We start from the raw sequence: 16,647 nt of genomic DNA, 5'->3' as shown, positions 1-16,647 counted from the left end.
TTTGACAAGTTGTGCCGTCCAGGGGCACAGTCAGCTTGTTGAGGGGTCACATTTCCCTTTGAGTGATGACACGGCTGAGGCCGCCCCACGGTTTGGGCCTAGAAAGCTGCCCCTGCAACGTGCACAAAGCCGGCCCCTCACGAAGCCCCAGCGGACGTCTACCCCCCCCCCCCACCGATCCTCTCACCCCACCCCTTCATGGTGGCCCAGGCCGCGGCCCCGGCTGCTGCGGGCTCAGGGCCCCGCTCCGCCCCGGCCCAGGACGTGCTCAGCGGAGGCTCAGACAGGAGGAGCATCTGCCCGGTGTGCGGACTCGAACCCAGGCCCCCGGAGCCTCTGCCCCGGCCGCTGGGAGGGGCGGGGCCTGCGGGGCGGCCGAGCCCCGGAGTCACGAGTCTTGTCTCTGTTGATCCACTGCGTAGGTGTATAGAGCGCCTTTGGGTAACTTCACCAAGAAGCTGACCGCTTGTATGTCTACAGTAGGGCTGCTCCAGCCGGCGAGCCCCTCCCGCAGGTGGATGGTGACGACCCTGGCCTGCGACGCCAAGCGGGGCTGGAAGTTCGACTTCAGCTTCTACGCGGCCGCCAAGGAGCAGCAGCACACCAGGTAGCGGCCTGCGCCGGCCCGCGGGACCTGGGGCACCTCGGGCACCTCGGGCCGGGCACGTCCTCGCCCACCCGCCTTCAGCCGGTTCTCGGCCGGGCCCGCCTCCCGCGGCTCTGCTGCTCGTCCGTGCCCTGGGCAGCTCCCGTCCCCAGCCTGCGCCCCCCGCGCCCTGCCTGCCAGGCTCTTCCCTGGCTCCGGGGGCACGACGTCCCCCTGGGAGGGCCGGTCCCTGCCCGAGCCCCGTCCCGGGGAGAAGCACGCGGCCCCCCGCGGCGTTCCCCCTTCCCGGCCCCCCCGGCCCTGGAATCGCTCTGCCGCGGGGTTGAGGCCTCTCAGGTGCAGCAGGGACCTGCCCGTCTCCCCCGCTGTGTCCCCAGCACCCGGTGCAGGGTCGGCCCCCAGGTCTCAGCGAGCACTCGCCGGACGAGGGGGTGCGGCCGCGCTGCACCTCCTCTCCGGGCGCCGTCCTCACGCTCTGTACATGGTTAATTCAGTATTTGACCAACGTGCCCTCGCCCCTGACGCAGGACCGAGGACTCCGGAGCGGCCGCGTCTGTGTTTACCTGCATGCGCAGCTCCTGGTGCTCCTCCCGGGAAGACGGGCTCCGAGCAGCCGGGCGCCCCGTGTTCTGCCAGGGCCCCGCGTTTGTGTGTCCCTTGAGGCCGATCCCATGGTTCCTGGAACAAACCTGGGGTGCCGACGTGTGCGGGCACCGTGCTGGTGCCGGGGGTACGGGGTGACCAGGACAGATGTGGCTCCGGCCTCAGGCGGCTGCGGGGGGACAGCGGGTAGCCGGTCATCCACAGCATCCTTGCAAACGATGGCGCGGGCCCCGCTCCGCAAGGAGGGACGCTGTGGCCGCGGGCCCTGCGCTGCTGACACGCGGGGCTCTGGTCCCCAACAGAGCGCGGCCTCCGGGTGCCGGGCACCCACACAGCCCCGAAGCCCCATGGGGAGAGGTGGCCGTGATGGCTCGCTGGGCCCTCCCGGCCCAGGTACCTCGGCTCAGGGGCTGCGGGTCCCCCTGCCTGTGCTTCTGGAGCCCAGGGCTCGGCTCACCCTGTGCACACACAGCAGCGGGATCAGGCTGCCCACACGAGCTTAGAACCTTCTAGAAAGAACCTGGGGCCACATCAGGTCCAGGGGCGAACAGGCCAACCACAGAGCCTCTGCTTCCCACGGAACCTTGAGGCTCAGCCCCGGCTGAGGTTCAGGCGGGCGTGCTCCCGAGCGGGGACGCGAGGCAGCCGGGGCCCTCTGGGGACGCTCGCACCCCCTGGGGGTGGCCTGGAGGCTCCTGGTCTCCACCCTTCATGCGATGGGGAGGCCATTGAGCAGGCGCATGGTATGTCCCGGCTGTGGTGAGACCACAGGGACCCGCCAACCCCCACCCGGTGCAGCCCCCCCCACCCTCCCGCCCTCTCACGTGGGGGCCGTGCGTGCCTTCCCGCCTCAGCCGGGCCCCGTTGCCTCCGCAGGAAGGTGTACTTCGCTCAGTCCCACAAGCCTCCCTTCCACGGGCGCGTGTGCGCGGCCCCTCCCGGCTGCCTGCTCAGCTCCAGCCCCGACGGCCCCACCAAAGGCTTCTTCTACGTGCCCAGCGAGAAAGGTACGTGCAGGGAGGCTGCCGCGGGGCCTGGGAGGCCGGGCCCGGCCCCACACGGATGTGACTCCCCCCGCAGCGCCCAAGGCCCGCCTCTCGGCCACCTTCGGCTTCAACCCCTGCGTGAACACGGGCTGCGGGAAGCCAGCCGTGCGGCCGCTGGTGGACACAGGGGCCATGGTCTTCGTGGTCTTCGGCATCATCGGCATCAACCGCACGCGGCAGGTGGACAACCATGTCATCGGAGACCCGGTACGTGGGCCCAGGTCCGGCAGCTCCAAGGAGCTGGGGCACAGCCGCCCGGGAGGCCACCAGCCCAGCGCCCCACATGCCCTCTGGCTCCTTGCACAGCTCACGAGGCCCAGACGCGGCCACCGCGGGTCCTGGGGACAGCCTTCGGGATTGAGCTCAGGATCACCCAGGACTCTGGGTACATTTTGGGCCCGAGCTGGTTGCCCCTTGTGTTGAGGGGCTGGAACGGAGCCGAGGGAGATGCAAGTGTGTAGACTGCCCCCCTGCACCCTCCCTGCGGGAGGTCCCCCCCCGCGCCCACAGCCCCCACTGCATTGGGTTGCTGCGTGGTGCCCTGGGCTGGCCTCTTGAGTGTCTGGAGGCAGAGAAACTGAGGAGCTGCTGGGTCCCTGCGGCTCGGGGTGGGGCCGAGCCCGTGCGGTCAGAGCTCCTGCCCCGAGCGGTCGGTCTGGGTGTACGGGGTGTACGGGGTTCACACCCAAGGTAACTCGGGAGCCGGGTGGTTGGAGATCCGTGTGCTCAGTCCTGACCGGGAGCCCCCAGGTGTTCAGAGGAGGGTGGGAAGGGGGGAGCGGACGCGGCAGGTGAGGGACCTCGGGGGTTTGGCTGGGCAGAGCCAGGAGATGGCAGGAAGCCCTGGTGAGAGCATGAGTCAGTCTGTTGAGCCTCTGACTCCTCATTTCAGCTCAGGTAATGGTCCCAGGGTCCTGGGATCGAGCCCCGAGTCGGGCTCCGTGCTCAGCAGGGCCTGCTTGTCCCCCTCCCTCCCCCCTCCCCCCTGCTCGCTCACTCTTTCAAATAAATCTTTACAAATAGAAAAAGGAGTGTGTGACTCAAAGCAGGGGTGAGCCCAGGGGCCCCGTGGTGGGTGGGTGGCGATGGGAGCAGAAGGTGCTGGTGGAGCAGGACAGAGCAGGCCTGGGCAGGGACGTCAGGCCACCTGCCGGGGCTCCAACCTGGCGCATGCGTGTGTGTGTGTGTGTGTGTGTGTGTGTGTGTGTGTGTGTGTGTGGCTGCGGCGGGGAGCTCTGGGGTTCTTCCCAGGACCACATTCCCGACTCATTGAGCCGCCCGCGCCCGCTTGTGTCTCCTCGGGAAAGGGCAGCGTCGTCTATGACAGCGGCTTTGATCTCTTCAAAGAACTCGGGCACCTGTGTCGCCTGTGCAAGGCCATCGCGGGGAACTCGGAGCTGGTGAAGCCGGGCGGGGCCCAGTGCCTGCCCTCAGGTGCGTCCGAGGGAGGACAGCCTGGGGAGGCCGTGCTGCTCCAAGGGCACACAGCGCGAGGGCACGGGCGCCTGGCCTGGGTCCTGCGGGTGCGTCTGCCGGTCTGTCCACACCGGGTGAGGGTGTGTGAGGCCTCTGGAGCCGTGTTGTGCATCAGCACGAATTGGTGCCGAGCTGCACGTGTGCGGGGGCGAGCGCCGGGTGTGTGGGCACAGCTGCAGGAGCCAGGGCAGGGGTTGGCACAGGTGACCTGGCACGGTCACGCCCGGTGCCCTTGTCCACCCGATGGCGACCGACTGTGGAGGTTTCCTTGCAGCGCCGCCGCAGGCCAGAGTCCAGGCTGGGAGTTCGGGCAGGGCCGTGCTCTGCGGGGTCCCCGGCCCGACCTGTCTGCCCCTCTCCCTGCAGGCTACAGCACCTCCTCCTTCCTGCAGATGCTGCACCCCGAGTGCAGGGAGCTGCCCGAGCCCAACCTGCTCCCGGGGCAGCTGTCCCACGGCGCGGTGGGCGTCAAGGAGGGCCGGGTGCAGTGGATCTCCATGGCCTTTGAGTCGGTGAGCTCGCGGTGGCCCCCGGGCCCAGTGCTCACCTCGCGTGTGTCCCGAGGCCCAGCCCCTGGCCCAGATCACGGGGGTTGCTCTTGGGGGGCGGATACAGCAGCCAAGAGGTGAGGGGACTCCCCGCAGGTCACAGCTTGTGTGTGTCGGCGTCAAGCGTCACACCAGGCAGCTGAGCACAGCGCTGCCCTTTCTTCCACGGAGGCTGTTCCCACCAGCCTGGGGTCTGTTCTGTGGCCTCCGGGCTGGGATGCCGCTGCGCTGCTGGGAGTCCCGGACGTTCTCGGGGGGGGGGGGGGGGGGCCGGGTGCTGGGCCTCCCCCGGGAGAGCTCGGGAGCCAGGACCAGCCATGCACGGTGCACGCACCTCACTACTTCCTCTGTCATGCCGAGGCTCCCTGGACCCTGCCCAAGGGGGGAGGCCCCCGTGCACACCCGCACACGTGCACACCCACACGCACACACGAGGGCCAGCGCACCTGATCTGGGTGTCTGCGGCCCCGTGGTCCTGAGCCTGCACCTGCCGCCGCGTGCGGAGACCCGGGCCCAGTCCGGCTCTGATCCTGGTGTGCTCCGCGTCTCCTTGGCAAATCCCTCTTCCCGGCCGGCCTCAGGCTCCTCCCTGAGGAGGGGGCTCCGCCATCCCCGGGAAGCAGCTGTGCCGTCCCGTACGGACGCGGGAGTGACAACCAGCTCAGTCTCTGGCCTCCAGCCCTGCTCTCCTTCCCACCACAGACGCACCAGGCCAGAGTCCAGAGGCCCCCAGAGCCCCTCCGGGTCCCCCTCCAGGGAGCCCCAGGCCACGGAGACCCCACTTCAAAGCCCCGGGCAGGTTTTTTAATTGGGCAAAATCCGCATGTCAGAGTGGACCGTCTTAACGTTTCTGAAGTGCAGCTCAGTGGTACCGAGTGTACTTACGTCGCCCGCTGGCCCCGCGCCACCCGCCCCAGGCCTGCGCCACGCGGATACTGGTGCTCCTGAACGGGGCCGCCCCCGGTCCCTGCCAGCTCGTTTCCCCCAGCGTGGCCGCCTCCCGTGTCACAATCCCCGTCCTCTCGAGGGCTGAAGCCCTGGGTGGTTCAGGGAGGACGGAGCCCTTCAGGCGCATCCACACAGCGGGATGTCCCTTCCACGCCGACCCCATGGACGCTCACACACACCCGTGCCCACGGACACCCTGGAGCCTGGGCTGCGCTCGGGGAGCCCAGAAGTGGGCGTGTGAGCGCCCGGGGCAGGTCCTAGAAGGGTGGGGGTCCCGGTCTCCCCCATGCCCCCGAAGGCCCCCACGGGGCTGGAGACCGGGAGGCCGCTGGGCGGGGGCCGCAGCTCCCAGGGAGGCCCGAGCCCGGCAGAGCCCAGCACATCTGGGGCTTCAGGAAGCTTTCCTGGGCGAGCTGGAACCCGGGAGTGGCCGTGCGGGTGGGGCGCCGTGTGGGCCCGGGCGGGAGCCGAGCGCTTGGGGGCTCCGGGAGCGGCCACTGGGCCTGTTGGAAAGGGACGGGCGCTGTGGTTGCACCAGGACCTGCTGCCCGCACATGGCTGCTCGGAGGTGGCCGGGGGCCCAGCCGTCACCTGGCAGGGGGAGTGGGCGCTGCCCCCATCTCACCGGCTCGTGTGCCCCCCAGACCACGTACAAGGGCAAGTCCTCCTTCCAGACGTACTCGGACTACCTGCGCTGGGAGAGCTTCCTCCAGCAGCAGCTGCAGACGTTCCCCGAGGGCTCGGCCCTGCGCCGAGGCTTCCAGACCTGTGAGCACTGGAAGCAGATCTTCATGGAGATCATAGGCAAGCGGCAGCCCAGCCCCCCGCTCCCCCGCGTCCCCAGGCCTGGAGGTGGGGAGGTGGCCCGCGTCGTGCCTGCCATCCTGGCGAGGGCCTGCCCTGGAGGCCCGCGGGTGGGTCCTCGTACGGCCCAGGGAGTAGACCAGCTGGCTGTGACCGCCCACCCGTGGAAGCCCGGCTGAGGCCCCTCTGCCCTTGCCTTCCAGGGGTGCAGAGCGCCCTGTACGGCCTGGCCCTGTCCTTGCTCATCTGTGTGGCCGCGGTGGCCGTGTTCACCACCCACGTGCTGCTCCTGCTGCCCGTGCTCCTGAGTATCCTGGGTATGTCGGGGGGGCGGGGGCAGGCATCAGGCCGTGGGGCCAGGAGGGGCGGGGGTGCAGGCCAGCAGGCTCCTCCCCACCCTTGGCTGTCCATGTCCTCAGTGAAGGTTTCCCAGCCCCCGCCCCCAGGCAGAAGGACCCTCTGTAACAGATGCTCACAGGACCGGCCCCCCAGTCTGTCCTCCTGGAAGGGACCCGGGTGTCGCTGGGTGGTCGCTCCTGGCCCAGTGACCTGCTGCTGCACCTGCCCTCCCCCGGAGCCTGGCCCTCCTGATCCCTCCTGTCACCAGAGGCGGGGGCCCCACCGTAGGCGTCGCCTGTTCCCGGGGCCCTCTGGGCTCGCCCGCCGCCCTCCAGGACTGTGTGGGTGAGGCCGGGTGCAAGCCGCCTGCCCGTCCCTGCCCTGCCCCTGCAGGCATCGTCTGCCTCGTGGTGACCATCATGTACTGGAGCGGCTGGGAGATGGGCGCCGTCGAGGCCATCTCCCTGTCCATCCTCGTCGGCTCCTCCGTGGACTACTGCGTCCATCTGGTTGAGGGCTACCTGCTGGCCGGAGAGAACCTGCCCCCCAACCAGGCCGAGGTGAGCACCCTGCCGGCCGTGCCCAGCACGCGCCCTGTCCCCGGTGCCGCGAAGGGGTCCCTGAGCCGGCGGGACGGCCCCGGGTTGAGGTCTTCACGCCTCATCTCCGTGCCCAGGGGACCCAGGTTCAAAGGCCGCTGGGCCAGGGCAGCGCAGTGGGCCCTGGGCGCCTCCCTCCCGCCTGTGTCTAGCGAGCAGGCGGGTGCGGGCGGACGGCGGCCACGGCCTCCCTGCTTCCCTGCGTCCGAGTGTCCCCGGCCCTGCCCGGGGCCCCCACCGCCCCTCCGGACCTCGTGCGCTCAGTGCCAGCACCAGCGCTGGGTCTCGTATGTTTTTTACCTAATTGGCGCGAAACATTCATGAACGTACCTCAAACCAGCTATGTTTTTAGCTGCTTTTGGTCAAGAGAAGGAAACCCGCGCCAGCCAGGGCCGTTTACGAGGACCTGCTGCGCACGCCGGCCGCAGCCTGGGGTCCCCGCAGCCTTCACGCGGTCTGTGCGCCCTCGTCAGGCGCGTCTTCCCGCCGAGCCGGGGCGGAGGTGCCGTCGCGGCCCCGTCTATGGCAGCAAACCTGGGGCGCCTGGGAGCGCGCCGGCCCCAGGCAGGGAGGGGCCCCGCCGGCGCGTCAGGGCCCCGGCCCCAGCCTTGTCTTCACCTCGCACGCAGGACGCCCACTCGCAGCGCCAGTGGCGGACGCTGGAGGCCGTGCGGCACGTGGGGGTGGCCATCGTGTCCAGCGCCCTCACCACGGTCATCGCCACGGTGCCGCTCTTCTTCTGCATCATCGCCCCGTTTGCCAAGTTCGGCAAGATCGTGGCGCTCAACACAGGCGTGTCCATCCTCTACACGCTCACGGTCAGCACGGCCCTGCTCGGCGTCATGGCCCCCGGCTCCTTCACCCGGACCAGGACTTCCTTCCTCAAGGCCCTGGGCGCCGTGCTCCTGGCGGGGGCCCTGGGGCTGGCCGCCTGCCTCGCGCTGCTCCGGAGCGGCTACAAGATCCCGCTGCCCGCTGGGGCCTCCCTATAGCCCCGGCGCCGGGCCCCGACTGGCGCTCCCTGGGTCCGGCGGGTGTGGGACGAGGCAGCTGGCCCGGGCCCGGGCTGGACAGGCCGCGTCGCTCGGTGCGGGGCCCGTGGGAAACCAGCCACCAGCCCATGCGACGGCGGGAGAGCCGGCGCCCTCCGTGCCGGGTGCCCCAGGGGTGACCCTCTCGTAGTGCCTCAGCGCTGCCCGCAGCTCTCCCGTGGGGGCGTCACGGGGCCCCCGTCCTACAGACGTGAACACTGAGGCACCGGGCGGCGGGTGGACTGACACGTGGCTGGGCTGCCTCCGCGCCTCCCTCGGGGAACTTGCAGGAAGAGCACAGCGGTCCGAGGGCAGGGGTCTCGCAGCCCCCCCCGCCTCCCCGCCCCCCGCTCCCTGGCGCCAGCGCTGGCTGGTCCTGTGTCCCTCCCAGGCCTCCCGGTCCTGGTGCGAGTGCAGGGCCCGGCCTGGGGCTCTGCATGTCCTGCCCCAGCCCCAGCCGCCAGGGGCTGCTCCTCCCGGGAGCTGCGGGGCCCGGCGCAGCTTCCTACTGACCCGAGCCCCCGTCTCCCCCCTCGACTCCAGGGGTGGACTTGGGGGAGGCGGCCCCGGGGGTTGCTGGCTGTGCCGCAGGGATTCCTGTGGCAGTGACACTGCCGGCCGCCGCCACTAACACGAGCACTGCAAGCACCGCTGGCTCCACCGCGTTCTTCACGTTGTAGTAGCTACAGGGTCGCCGGTGCTCAGCCAGGACCTGGCACGAGGGGTGGGGCTGGGCCTGGACGGAGATGGAGGTGGGTACAGGGTGCCCCCAGGGACCCCGGTCCCGGAGCCCCTGCCTGCCCAGGCAAGGTTGGGGGCCTCGGGGAGGGGGTGGGGGTGCGGCTCAGTAGATGCACCTTCTTAAGGGCCTCGTCTGGCTCATTACCTCGGGCATTTTTTTAAAAAGATTGTATTTATTAGAGAGGGGCGGGGCGGGGGGACGCAGGCTCCCTGGAGCAGGGACTCGACCCCAGGACCCTGGGATCATGGCCTGAGCGAAAGGCGGACACCTGTGAGCACCTCTGGTGTGCCAGGTACTATGCCCCCATGGGGTGGACGTTGCCCCCTGGGCATGAGGAGGCCGGACACAGGCTGGGCTGGAACCTCGGAGCCCTGAGGGTGGGACGGATGTCATGGGTGGCCCCCAGGCAAGCTCGCCTGGTCGTCTGTAAATACTAACTGGGGGGCTGGGTCTGCAAGGAGAGGTGCCGCCTGGGACCAGGTGGGGTCTCCGTACGTGTAGGGGGAGCAGCACACCTTTGGACTCGGCGGCTCCGAAGCCAGACCCCGAGCAATTCATGGCACCGGTTACCGTACCCCACGTCCCCCTCGGGATCTGGAGCCGCCTGGCGGGGCTTAAACAACAGACCGACGCTCAGCTGTGGAGGCTGGAGGCCCAGAATCAGGGTGTGGGCAGGGTGGCTCCTCCTGGAGCTTCTGCGGGAGTCGGTTCCAGGCCTTTCTCCCAGCCGCCCGGGTCGGGGAGGCCCTGGCTCGCAGACACGTCAGTCCCGTCTCTGCCTCCGTCGTCACGTGCCCACCGTCCCTTCCCAAGGACACAGTGGTGTCGCGTCAGGGCTCACCCCCGAGACGCCACGTGGTCACCTGCAGAGACCCTGTCTCCAAGTAGGCGCCGGTCCCAGGCACCAGGGTTAGGACTTCGGTGCATCTTGGGGGGACACGTTTCACCCCAGGACAGGCAGGGCCCGGCACGCCTCTGCTCCCCCGTCCGCCATCCGGAGTGCGTGCTGGCGCTCCCGCCGTTCGGATGGGGAAGCCGAGGCCCTGAGACGGACGGGCTGGGTCACACAGCCGGTCGCAGTGGGGCCAGACGGGACCGCAGCCAGTCTGCCCCAGGGCTGCGCTCAAGCACTAAGGGTCACAGCCTCCGGGAGGACAGGAGCAAGGCCTGGTGGCGGGGACGCTCAGGTTGGTGGTCAAGTCCAGAGGCCCCGGGATGGACGCTCGTCACCCTGAACGCTTGCCTGGTGGCCTTCAGTGAAGGCCGAGCCCCCGGAGGCCCAGCAGGGAGCACGGAGGCCCGGGGGCAGGTCACACGTGGGGTGCACAGCCCCCAGGGGGCTGCTCGGGGGCACGGGCCGGCGTCCCTTCTGGTGGTTGCCGCCGTGGGAGGAACAGGCCGGCTTCTGGGGGGGTTCGGGTGGGAGCGGGGCCGGGAGGCGGCTGGCAAGGTGACCAGACCCCCCAGGACGTGCTCGAGCAATCCCGTCGTCACCTGGCCTAGCGCGGAGGCGGAGTCGGTGCAGATGGTTTGCCCGCAGCCCGGTGATGCCCGTCTGTAGAGACCCTCACGTAGATGTTGCCTCTGAAGAAACCATCCTCTTCCTCCCTCTCGGCCTCTGCTTTTTTCAGAGTGTTGTGGGCGCCTCGGTGTCTCCGTTGCCCCGGGCACGGGCTGCCCACTAGGTAACCCTGGTGACCCTCAGGCTGCCCCGGGAGCCGGTCCACAGCCTACAGATGAGCACCTGGGCCCGGGTGGGGGGGGGGGCGGGTAGGGGGAGGCAGATGCGGGCAGCACCCTGCCCCCCCCCCCCACGCTCGCCCTCTGCGGGGACGTCTCAACTCCAGGCCTTCATTTCCTCACGGGAACTGACCTGTCCCGGTCCCTCAGGCCCTGCACCTGTCCAGCCCCCGGCCAGTCACGCTCTGCCCCCTCCGTCCTGGGGCAGGGGGAGGGTGTGGGCAACTCCCCGGGGCCACACACTGGGCCATCCAGTTGCCGATAAACAAGTGCCCCTTTCTCGTGTCCGGGAGCGGCTCGCAGGGCCCCGGGGGCGCCAGCCCCTTGCAAGAACCTTGACCTCCCTTTGCTGCTGACGCACAGCTCGGGGGTCCGTGCACTTTGGCTGAGCGTCCACGAGACGCCCTTGCTCAGCTCGGGGTGCCGGGGAGCACCCGTCACCTGCAGAAGTTCCCTGAGCCGCTGCTTCTCCCCCTCCTCCCCTGGAGGCCGGGACATCCTGATGAAGGCCGCTTGTTTGGGGGCGCCTGCCGCGTCCTGGTCCTTTCCCTGCATTCCTGGGCACTCCCGCAGCATTCCTGGGCAGGCCCCGCGTCTGACTCCAGGGCCCCCGACCCACTGCCCTCAGTGGCCGTCCCCCACCTGCGTGCTGCCCCGAGGGAAGGGAGCTCCGGGCCCAGAGCTGACAGTCCAGCGCCCGAGGGCGAGCCCCAGCCCTGCCCGGGGGCCGTGAGCAAGCTCTGGACGATGATTCAGCCTGGGGACGGGGCAGGGCACAGAGTGACGCCCAGAGCCCTGACCCCCCACTGCTACGCCGGTGGGACGGGAGTCTCCTGAAGTCAAGGAGGCCCCTGCGTCCCTGCCCTCCCGCGGCGGCCGTGCCCTGCCAGTCTTGTTCTCGTCACTGTTCACGTACCGGATGCCCGCTGGAGCTCCACGGCGCGGGGACTTCCTGCGCACCCGCCGTGGGCCGGGCACGGGGATGCAGGAGGGCAGACACCCACCCCGACCTCGTGGACCTTACCTCGTGCCGGGAAAGGAGCTTTGGTAAAAGAACCAGAGGGCGGTGAGGGATACGGCCCGAAGCTATGGGGCGGGGCTGGCGGAGGGGTCCCTGCGGAGCCTGAGGACCACTGTCCTCGCCTCTGGGGAGCTGGTCCACCAGACACAGGCCGCCTGGGGCCGAAGGACTGCCTCCCAGGCCGCTGTTAGGGCACAAAACAAGGGGTTTGTTGGACTTTAGAGGGGATGAAGCCAGAGCCTCCCTGGGGCAGCAGACTCAGAAAGGGGCAACCTGCTGGCCCAGGACCGGGCACCCGGCTCAGAGTGACATGCAACCCGCCGGGTGAACCAAAGGAGCAGCACCCGTGGGGCGGCCCCGGCCACTGCCGAGAAAGACGCACCGAAGAACAGTGTCCTCTGCCTCCTGGGGCGCCCAGCGGAGTTCAGGTGCCGGTCACACCTGCTCAGTGGGCTAAACACCATTGCCGTTGGCATTCAAGGCCCCACGGAGGCCTGTGAAATGCTAGCCGCTCCGGACGGATGTGCATATGAGGCCAGCCTCTGGGGGCCGAGGGTCCACCCTCCACCGCGTCTTGGGGGGCTCAGGCCTAGCCTTCGCACCGCCCCGCCCTTCAAGGCTCCGCAGAGGGGTGCCCGGGGAGCCTCCTCCGGTTCCCCCATCCTCTGTGCAGACTTGACCGTCTCCTCCGTGGCTCGCCCACCTTTGATCTGTCCTTCATACACGCTCATCCTTCCCTCTTCTGGTCTCCGTGCCTCGATTTTTATTTTGAGGATCTTCCCCCATCCCAGACCTGTGGGCAGAAGCTGGCCACCGTCCCCCGCGCACACTGCCCCGATTACCCCCTTACGTTACCCCCCCTTGTAACCCAGGGTCGCCCAATCAGCGCATTCCGCCTGCGGGCCGCAGTGCTCTGTTGAGGGCTGGACACCCCGCCCAAGTCAGTCCAATGAGTGTCTTCCTGGGGACTTGCTGGGATTCTGGCAAAGATAGACTCTCTTTTGACCATTATTTCCACATCGTGGGAGGAAAGCCGAGAGCCTACCTAGGAGTGAGGCCAAAACAGAGGAGAGCAGACCTCAGGATAGAAGTCAAATTTCTGATAACGTCACTTAAGCCCCTGGATCCAGCGGTGCCTGAAGCTGAACACACCTAGATCTCTTTCTTATGCCAATCAATCTCCTTTCCCGTAAGCCACTGAGGGAGGCTCTCACTTTGAATCAAGAGTCTCCCCCAAGGCTTCAGGCGTTTATCATTCACGAGTTTAAGCGCAGCTCTTACGGGTTACATTCAAGGCCTGCCGGGACCAGCCTCAAGGCCCCTCAGGTCACCTCCCGGGTCCTCCGGCCTCCCAGACTGCTCACCTGTCCCAGGCTTTGTCCACTGGACGGGCGCTCGGGCCCCGCTCTTCTCCCCACTAACACCCGTCAAACTACGACCTGTGGCCCAAGGTTAGCTCAGACGCTGCCTTCTCCGAGCAGCCTCCCTCTTCTCTCGCGGCTGTGGGAGCACCGAGTCCGTGCGACCCTGACTTGCTCCTGCATCTGCCTTCCTGGCGGGCAGGAGGCCCCTGAGGCAGGACAATGCTGTGCCCGCCCCCCCGACCCCCGACGGCCCAAGGAAGCTGGACTCTATCCCAGCCCAATGGGAATGTGATGAAGGGTTTTCTCTTTTAAAGCAAGAGAACATTTAAGTTTATCCAATTGTTAAAAATCGAAGCATCTGATGACACCCTCCGTCGGCAGAGCTATGGGGGAACCCAACTAACCGTCAAAATCACGCCACGTGGTCCTTTGGACTCAGCAGGCCCACTTCTGAGAATTTATCCCGCAGATAAGCTTGCGCTGGTCAAGTGTAGACGTTACGGAAGCCGAGCCGGTGTCACCAAGGCCTGGGACCCCTAACTGTCCCTCAGCACGGGCCGGTGGGATGCGCTGGCCCCTCCCGACACCAGGACACGCCAGCTATAGGAGAGCAAGGGAGCTGCGTGCCCGTGAAACCTTCGCACAGGGCACCCACCGCTGCAAAGTGTGTGTAAGACCTGCTGGCTCGTGTGTCTAAAAAAAAAAAAAAAGGAAGTGGGGGTGAGAGGACAGATACTCACTTCTGCTTGTTCAGCATTAGGAAGCCCTGAGGGAAGCACGGGACGAGCCCGAACACCGGGGCTACCTGCGGGTATGGGCCGACCCCGCAGACGGCCGGCAACAGCTGAAGGAAGACTTTTTTTAAATTTTTTTTTTTTTTTTTTATGATAGTCACACAGAGAGAGAGAGAGAGGCAGAGACACAGGCAGAGGGAGAAGCAGGCTCCATGCACCGGGAACCCGACGTGGGATTCGATCCCGGGTCTCCAGGATCGCGCCCTGGGCCAAAGGCAGGCGCTAAACCGCTGCGCCACCCAGGGATCCCCAGGAAGACTTTTTTTAATAAATCTTTTCACATTCTTGGATTTTTTGACCGCAGGAATGCAGTACCTGGATTTTTCTTTCTTTTTTTTTTTTTAAGCAGAGGAGAGCTGTAGGTTTCATTTGCTCCTTAGAGAGCTCACTCGGGCTGCAGGGCAGAGGGGGGCCTGGAGGAGGGGGAGCGAGTCAGGGAGAGCAGTGAGCAAGAAGGGGAGGGAGCACCCCCCCTCCCAGAAGAGGCACCGCCAAATCCGGGCACCGCTGGGAGCTGGCTGGGTGGCAGCTGCTCCCTGCCCCGTCACTGAGCAGGAACAAGGGGCAATCACCCGCTGTGGAGCCAGTTGCATCAGAGCCTTTGGAGTGATGGGGAGTGTGGCGCTGCCTGGCGCCCGTCCCTCCCCCTCCCCCGGAGTCCGGCAGGCAGGGGGTGCTTGGGACAGGCAGCCCGGGGTGATGGGGTGATGGAACCCGGGGTTTTGTGTCCTCCTTCCGCCTCCATTAACCGTGTGAATTTGAGCAAGTCATTTGCTCTACCTCCGCCTGTTTGCTCCTCCATTAAATAGAATAACCCACGTGCATGGTTGTCGCATTTTGAACGAGGTAAGATAATGCCGAGGGCTTGGCCGCAGCGAGACCCGCTGAACCATCGTCACGACCACCGTCATTGTTACAAAGCAGGTTTCAACCAACTCAGGGCAGCATTTATGTGCTTGGAGTTGCAAAGCACCTCAATAAACAGGAGCCATTTGCTCCCCAATTAGCTTTTCTTCAGCTGTGGGGGGACTGTGTTTTCTTGGGCCACCGATGCTGGGTCTAGCTTTGTGACTCTAAGTTGTCTGTTGGGATGCTGGCAGGAGTAGAGCAAGCCAAGACCTGAAATATGGGAGCCTGCGGGGACTTGACGGCTCCTCCGAGGGAAAGCCATGCCCAGGGAGCCCGCTGGTTCCCAGAGGCCGAGAGCTGTGGCACAGACTTGACCCCAGCTGGAGCCCGGAGCCAAGAGAAGCTGGTCCTTGCACAGATCTCATGACGCCCAGCGGACCCTAGTGATCGAAGCCACCAAGTTTAGGTAGTTTTTGGTTGGCTGGTTGGATTTTTTTTTTTTTTTTTTTTTTTTTTTTTTTGCTGCTTTATTGCGATAATAGCTGATGGAAGCACCGACCATGACTTGCACAATAAAGTTGAAGGTCCTTCAAGGTCTTTTAGCATCTCATTGACAATTTCCCCATCTTTATCTCACGCCACTGCCTCCATTTTGTACCTCAGGTGGTGCCGTGGCTCATCCCCAGCTCCGCAGACCGTCCCCCCTGCCTCGAGCGCTCCTCCCCTACTGCACCTTCACCGCAACTCTCTGCCCCTCAGGACTCCGCTCCCGCCAGGTCGCCTTCAGGGGTGCCCCAAGTCTGGGCTGGTTGTCCTGCGATGTGACCCCATAGCCCTGTGGATTGCTTCTGCCCTGTATTTTCAGTGACCTTCTACTTGTCTCTCTCTCCCCACGAGGTCATAGTCCATGAAGGCAGAGACTGAACATCCCCAGCTCCTGGCATAGATACACTCACGGTACATATGTGTTGACCGAATGAATTCCCTGCGCCTTGAAGCCTCCGTCTGCCCACCTGTAGAATGGGGACTGCCCCGTCAGAACCGGGCCAGAGCGCTGCCCTTGCGTTGCTTCGCTGCAGGAGGAGGAATGAACAGGTGCCTGTTGCTCTCCAGCCACGCCATCCCTCGTTGCCGTCACCTCCTCCCTGGCTCTTGTCAGAAGGACCCGAGGTGAAGGACGCGGCTTCTCAGCAGACCGGGGAGCCTTTGTTCTGCACAGGCCACCTGGCGGAGGTGCTGCTTGTACCTACCTGGCTTGCGTGGGGAGGAAAGGGCCCAGGCTGCCCCCGGGCGCCCCGCTCCGCCCGCCGCAGTGCCCTCTGGGCGCATCTGCCTTGGCTTGACGGAAACAACTCTGCAGGGCGGGCGGAGAGGGAGGACTGGGGGCAGCTGACGCGTAACTGGGTCCCTCCCACATGCCTTGAAGTCGCTTCATCCCTACCACCCTCTCCGAAAGGAGGATTGTATCCCCCATCTTTCAAAGAAGAAAGTGAATCACCCACCTTCTCCAGGGGTGGGATTCTAACCCAGGCTGGCTGACCCCAAGGTCAGTTCCTCCTGCATGCAATGGCCTCTGCACCCGGCGACGATCTGCTGTGCCTCGGTGGTGCCGGCAGCGTCGACGGGGACAGAGAGCATCGATGACACTATCACAATAAAAAGAGAGATGTGCTAAAGTGTGTACAGCACTCTGCGGTTCCCGGCTGCCGTCTCATCAGTTTCTCACGACTTTGCCAAGCAGGCCCCCCAGCGCCCCACTTTACGGAGGAGAAGCAAGAGGCTCAGGAGGTGAAGTGATTTCTTCCAAGATCCCACAGTAAATGGCGAAGCTGAGGCGAGACTCCCCCCACCTTGTCCCCTGGATCCCTGAATTCCAAGGGTCCCACTCGGGGACTCTGGGCCGCAGGGGGGCTTTGAGGCATCTGATACCTTGGGACACATCCTTTCCCCGTGGTCAGACCATCAGGCTGCCTGGGTTCCAACCCGTGGAAGCCACATGAGCTGAGTCCCGACATACCAGTCTCCACTGCTGCCTGCCAGACCACTTCAAACACCAGTGGCTTAAGACAACGGCCATTTATTTAGCTCATGAGTCTGTAGGCTAATTAAATTAAGCTGGGCTCATCTGGGTGGTTG

The 16,647-nt window shown here is 66.2% G+C and overlaps 1 protein-coding gene across 7 annotated transcripts in view; it reads left to right on the top strand.

Moving 5' to 3' along the window:
- The window catches only part of DISP3 (dispatched RND transporter family member 3), a 51,321-nt gene extending 35,131 nt beyond the window's left edge, over nucleotides 1-16,190 (top strand). For 5 of the 7 annotated variants that reach the window (XM_041765256.1, XM_041765257.1, XM_041765264.1 and 2 more), the window contains 11 exons: nucleotides 423-607; nucleotides 2,087-2,217; nucleotides 2,291-2,463; nucleotides 3,564-3,690; nucleotides 4,099-4,244; nucleotides 5,873-6,032; nucleotides 6,236-6,349; nucleotides 6,765-6,931; nucleotides 7,600-13,534; nucleotides 14,763-14,977; nucleotides 15,175-16,190. In XM_041765256.1, coding sequence (XP_041621190.1) covers nucleotides 423-607; nucleotides 2,087-2,217; nucleotides 2,291-2,463; nucleotides 3,564-3,690; nucleotides 4,099-4,244; nucleotides 5,873-6,032; nucleotides 6,236-6,349; nucleotides 6,765-6,931; nucleotides 7,600-7,962 — 1,566 coding nt within the window. In that variant the 3' untranslated portion in view covers nucleotides 7,963-13,534; nucleotides 14,763-14,977; nucleotides 15,175-16,190. The other 2 variants (XM_041765258.1, XM_041765265.1) reach the window with 2 other exon arrangements.
- The last annotated feature ends 457 nt before the right edge of the window (nucleotides 16,191-16,647 follow it).

Source organism: Vulpes lagopus, chromosome 8 (assembly GCF_018345385.1).
Source record: "Vulpes lagopus strain Blue_001 chromosome 8, ASM1834538v1, whole genome shotgun sequence".
Lineage (NCBI taxonomy): Eukaryota > Metazoa > Chordata > Mammalia > Carnivora > Canidae > Vulpes > Vulpes lagopus.
The sequence above is the reverse complement of the archived record's forward strand: the minus strand, read 5'-3'. Positions and strand labels throughout refer to the sequence as shown.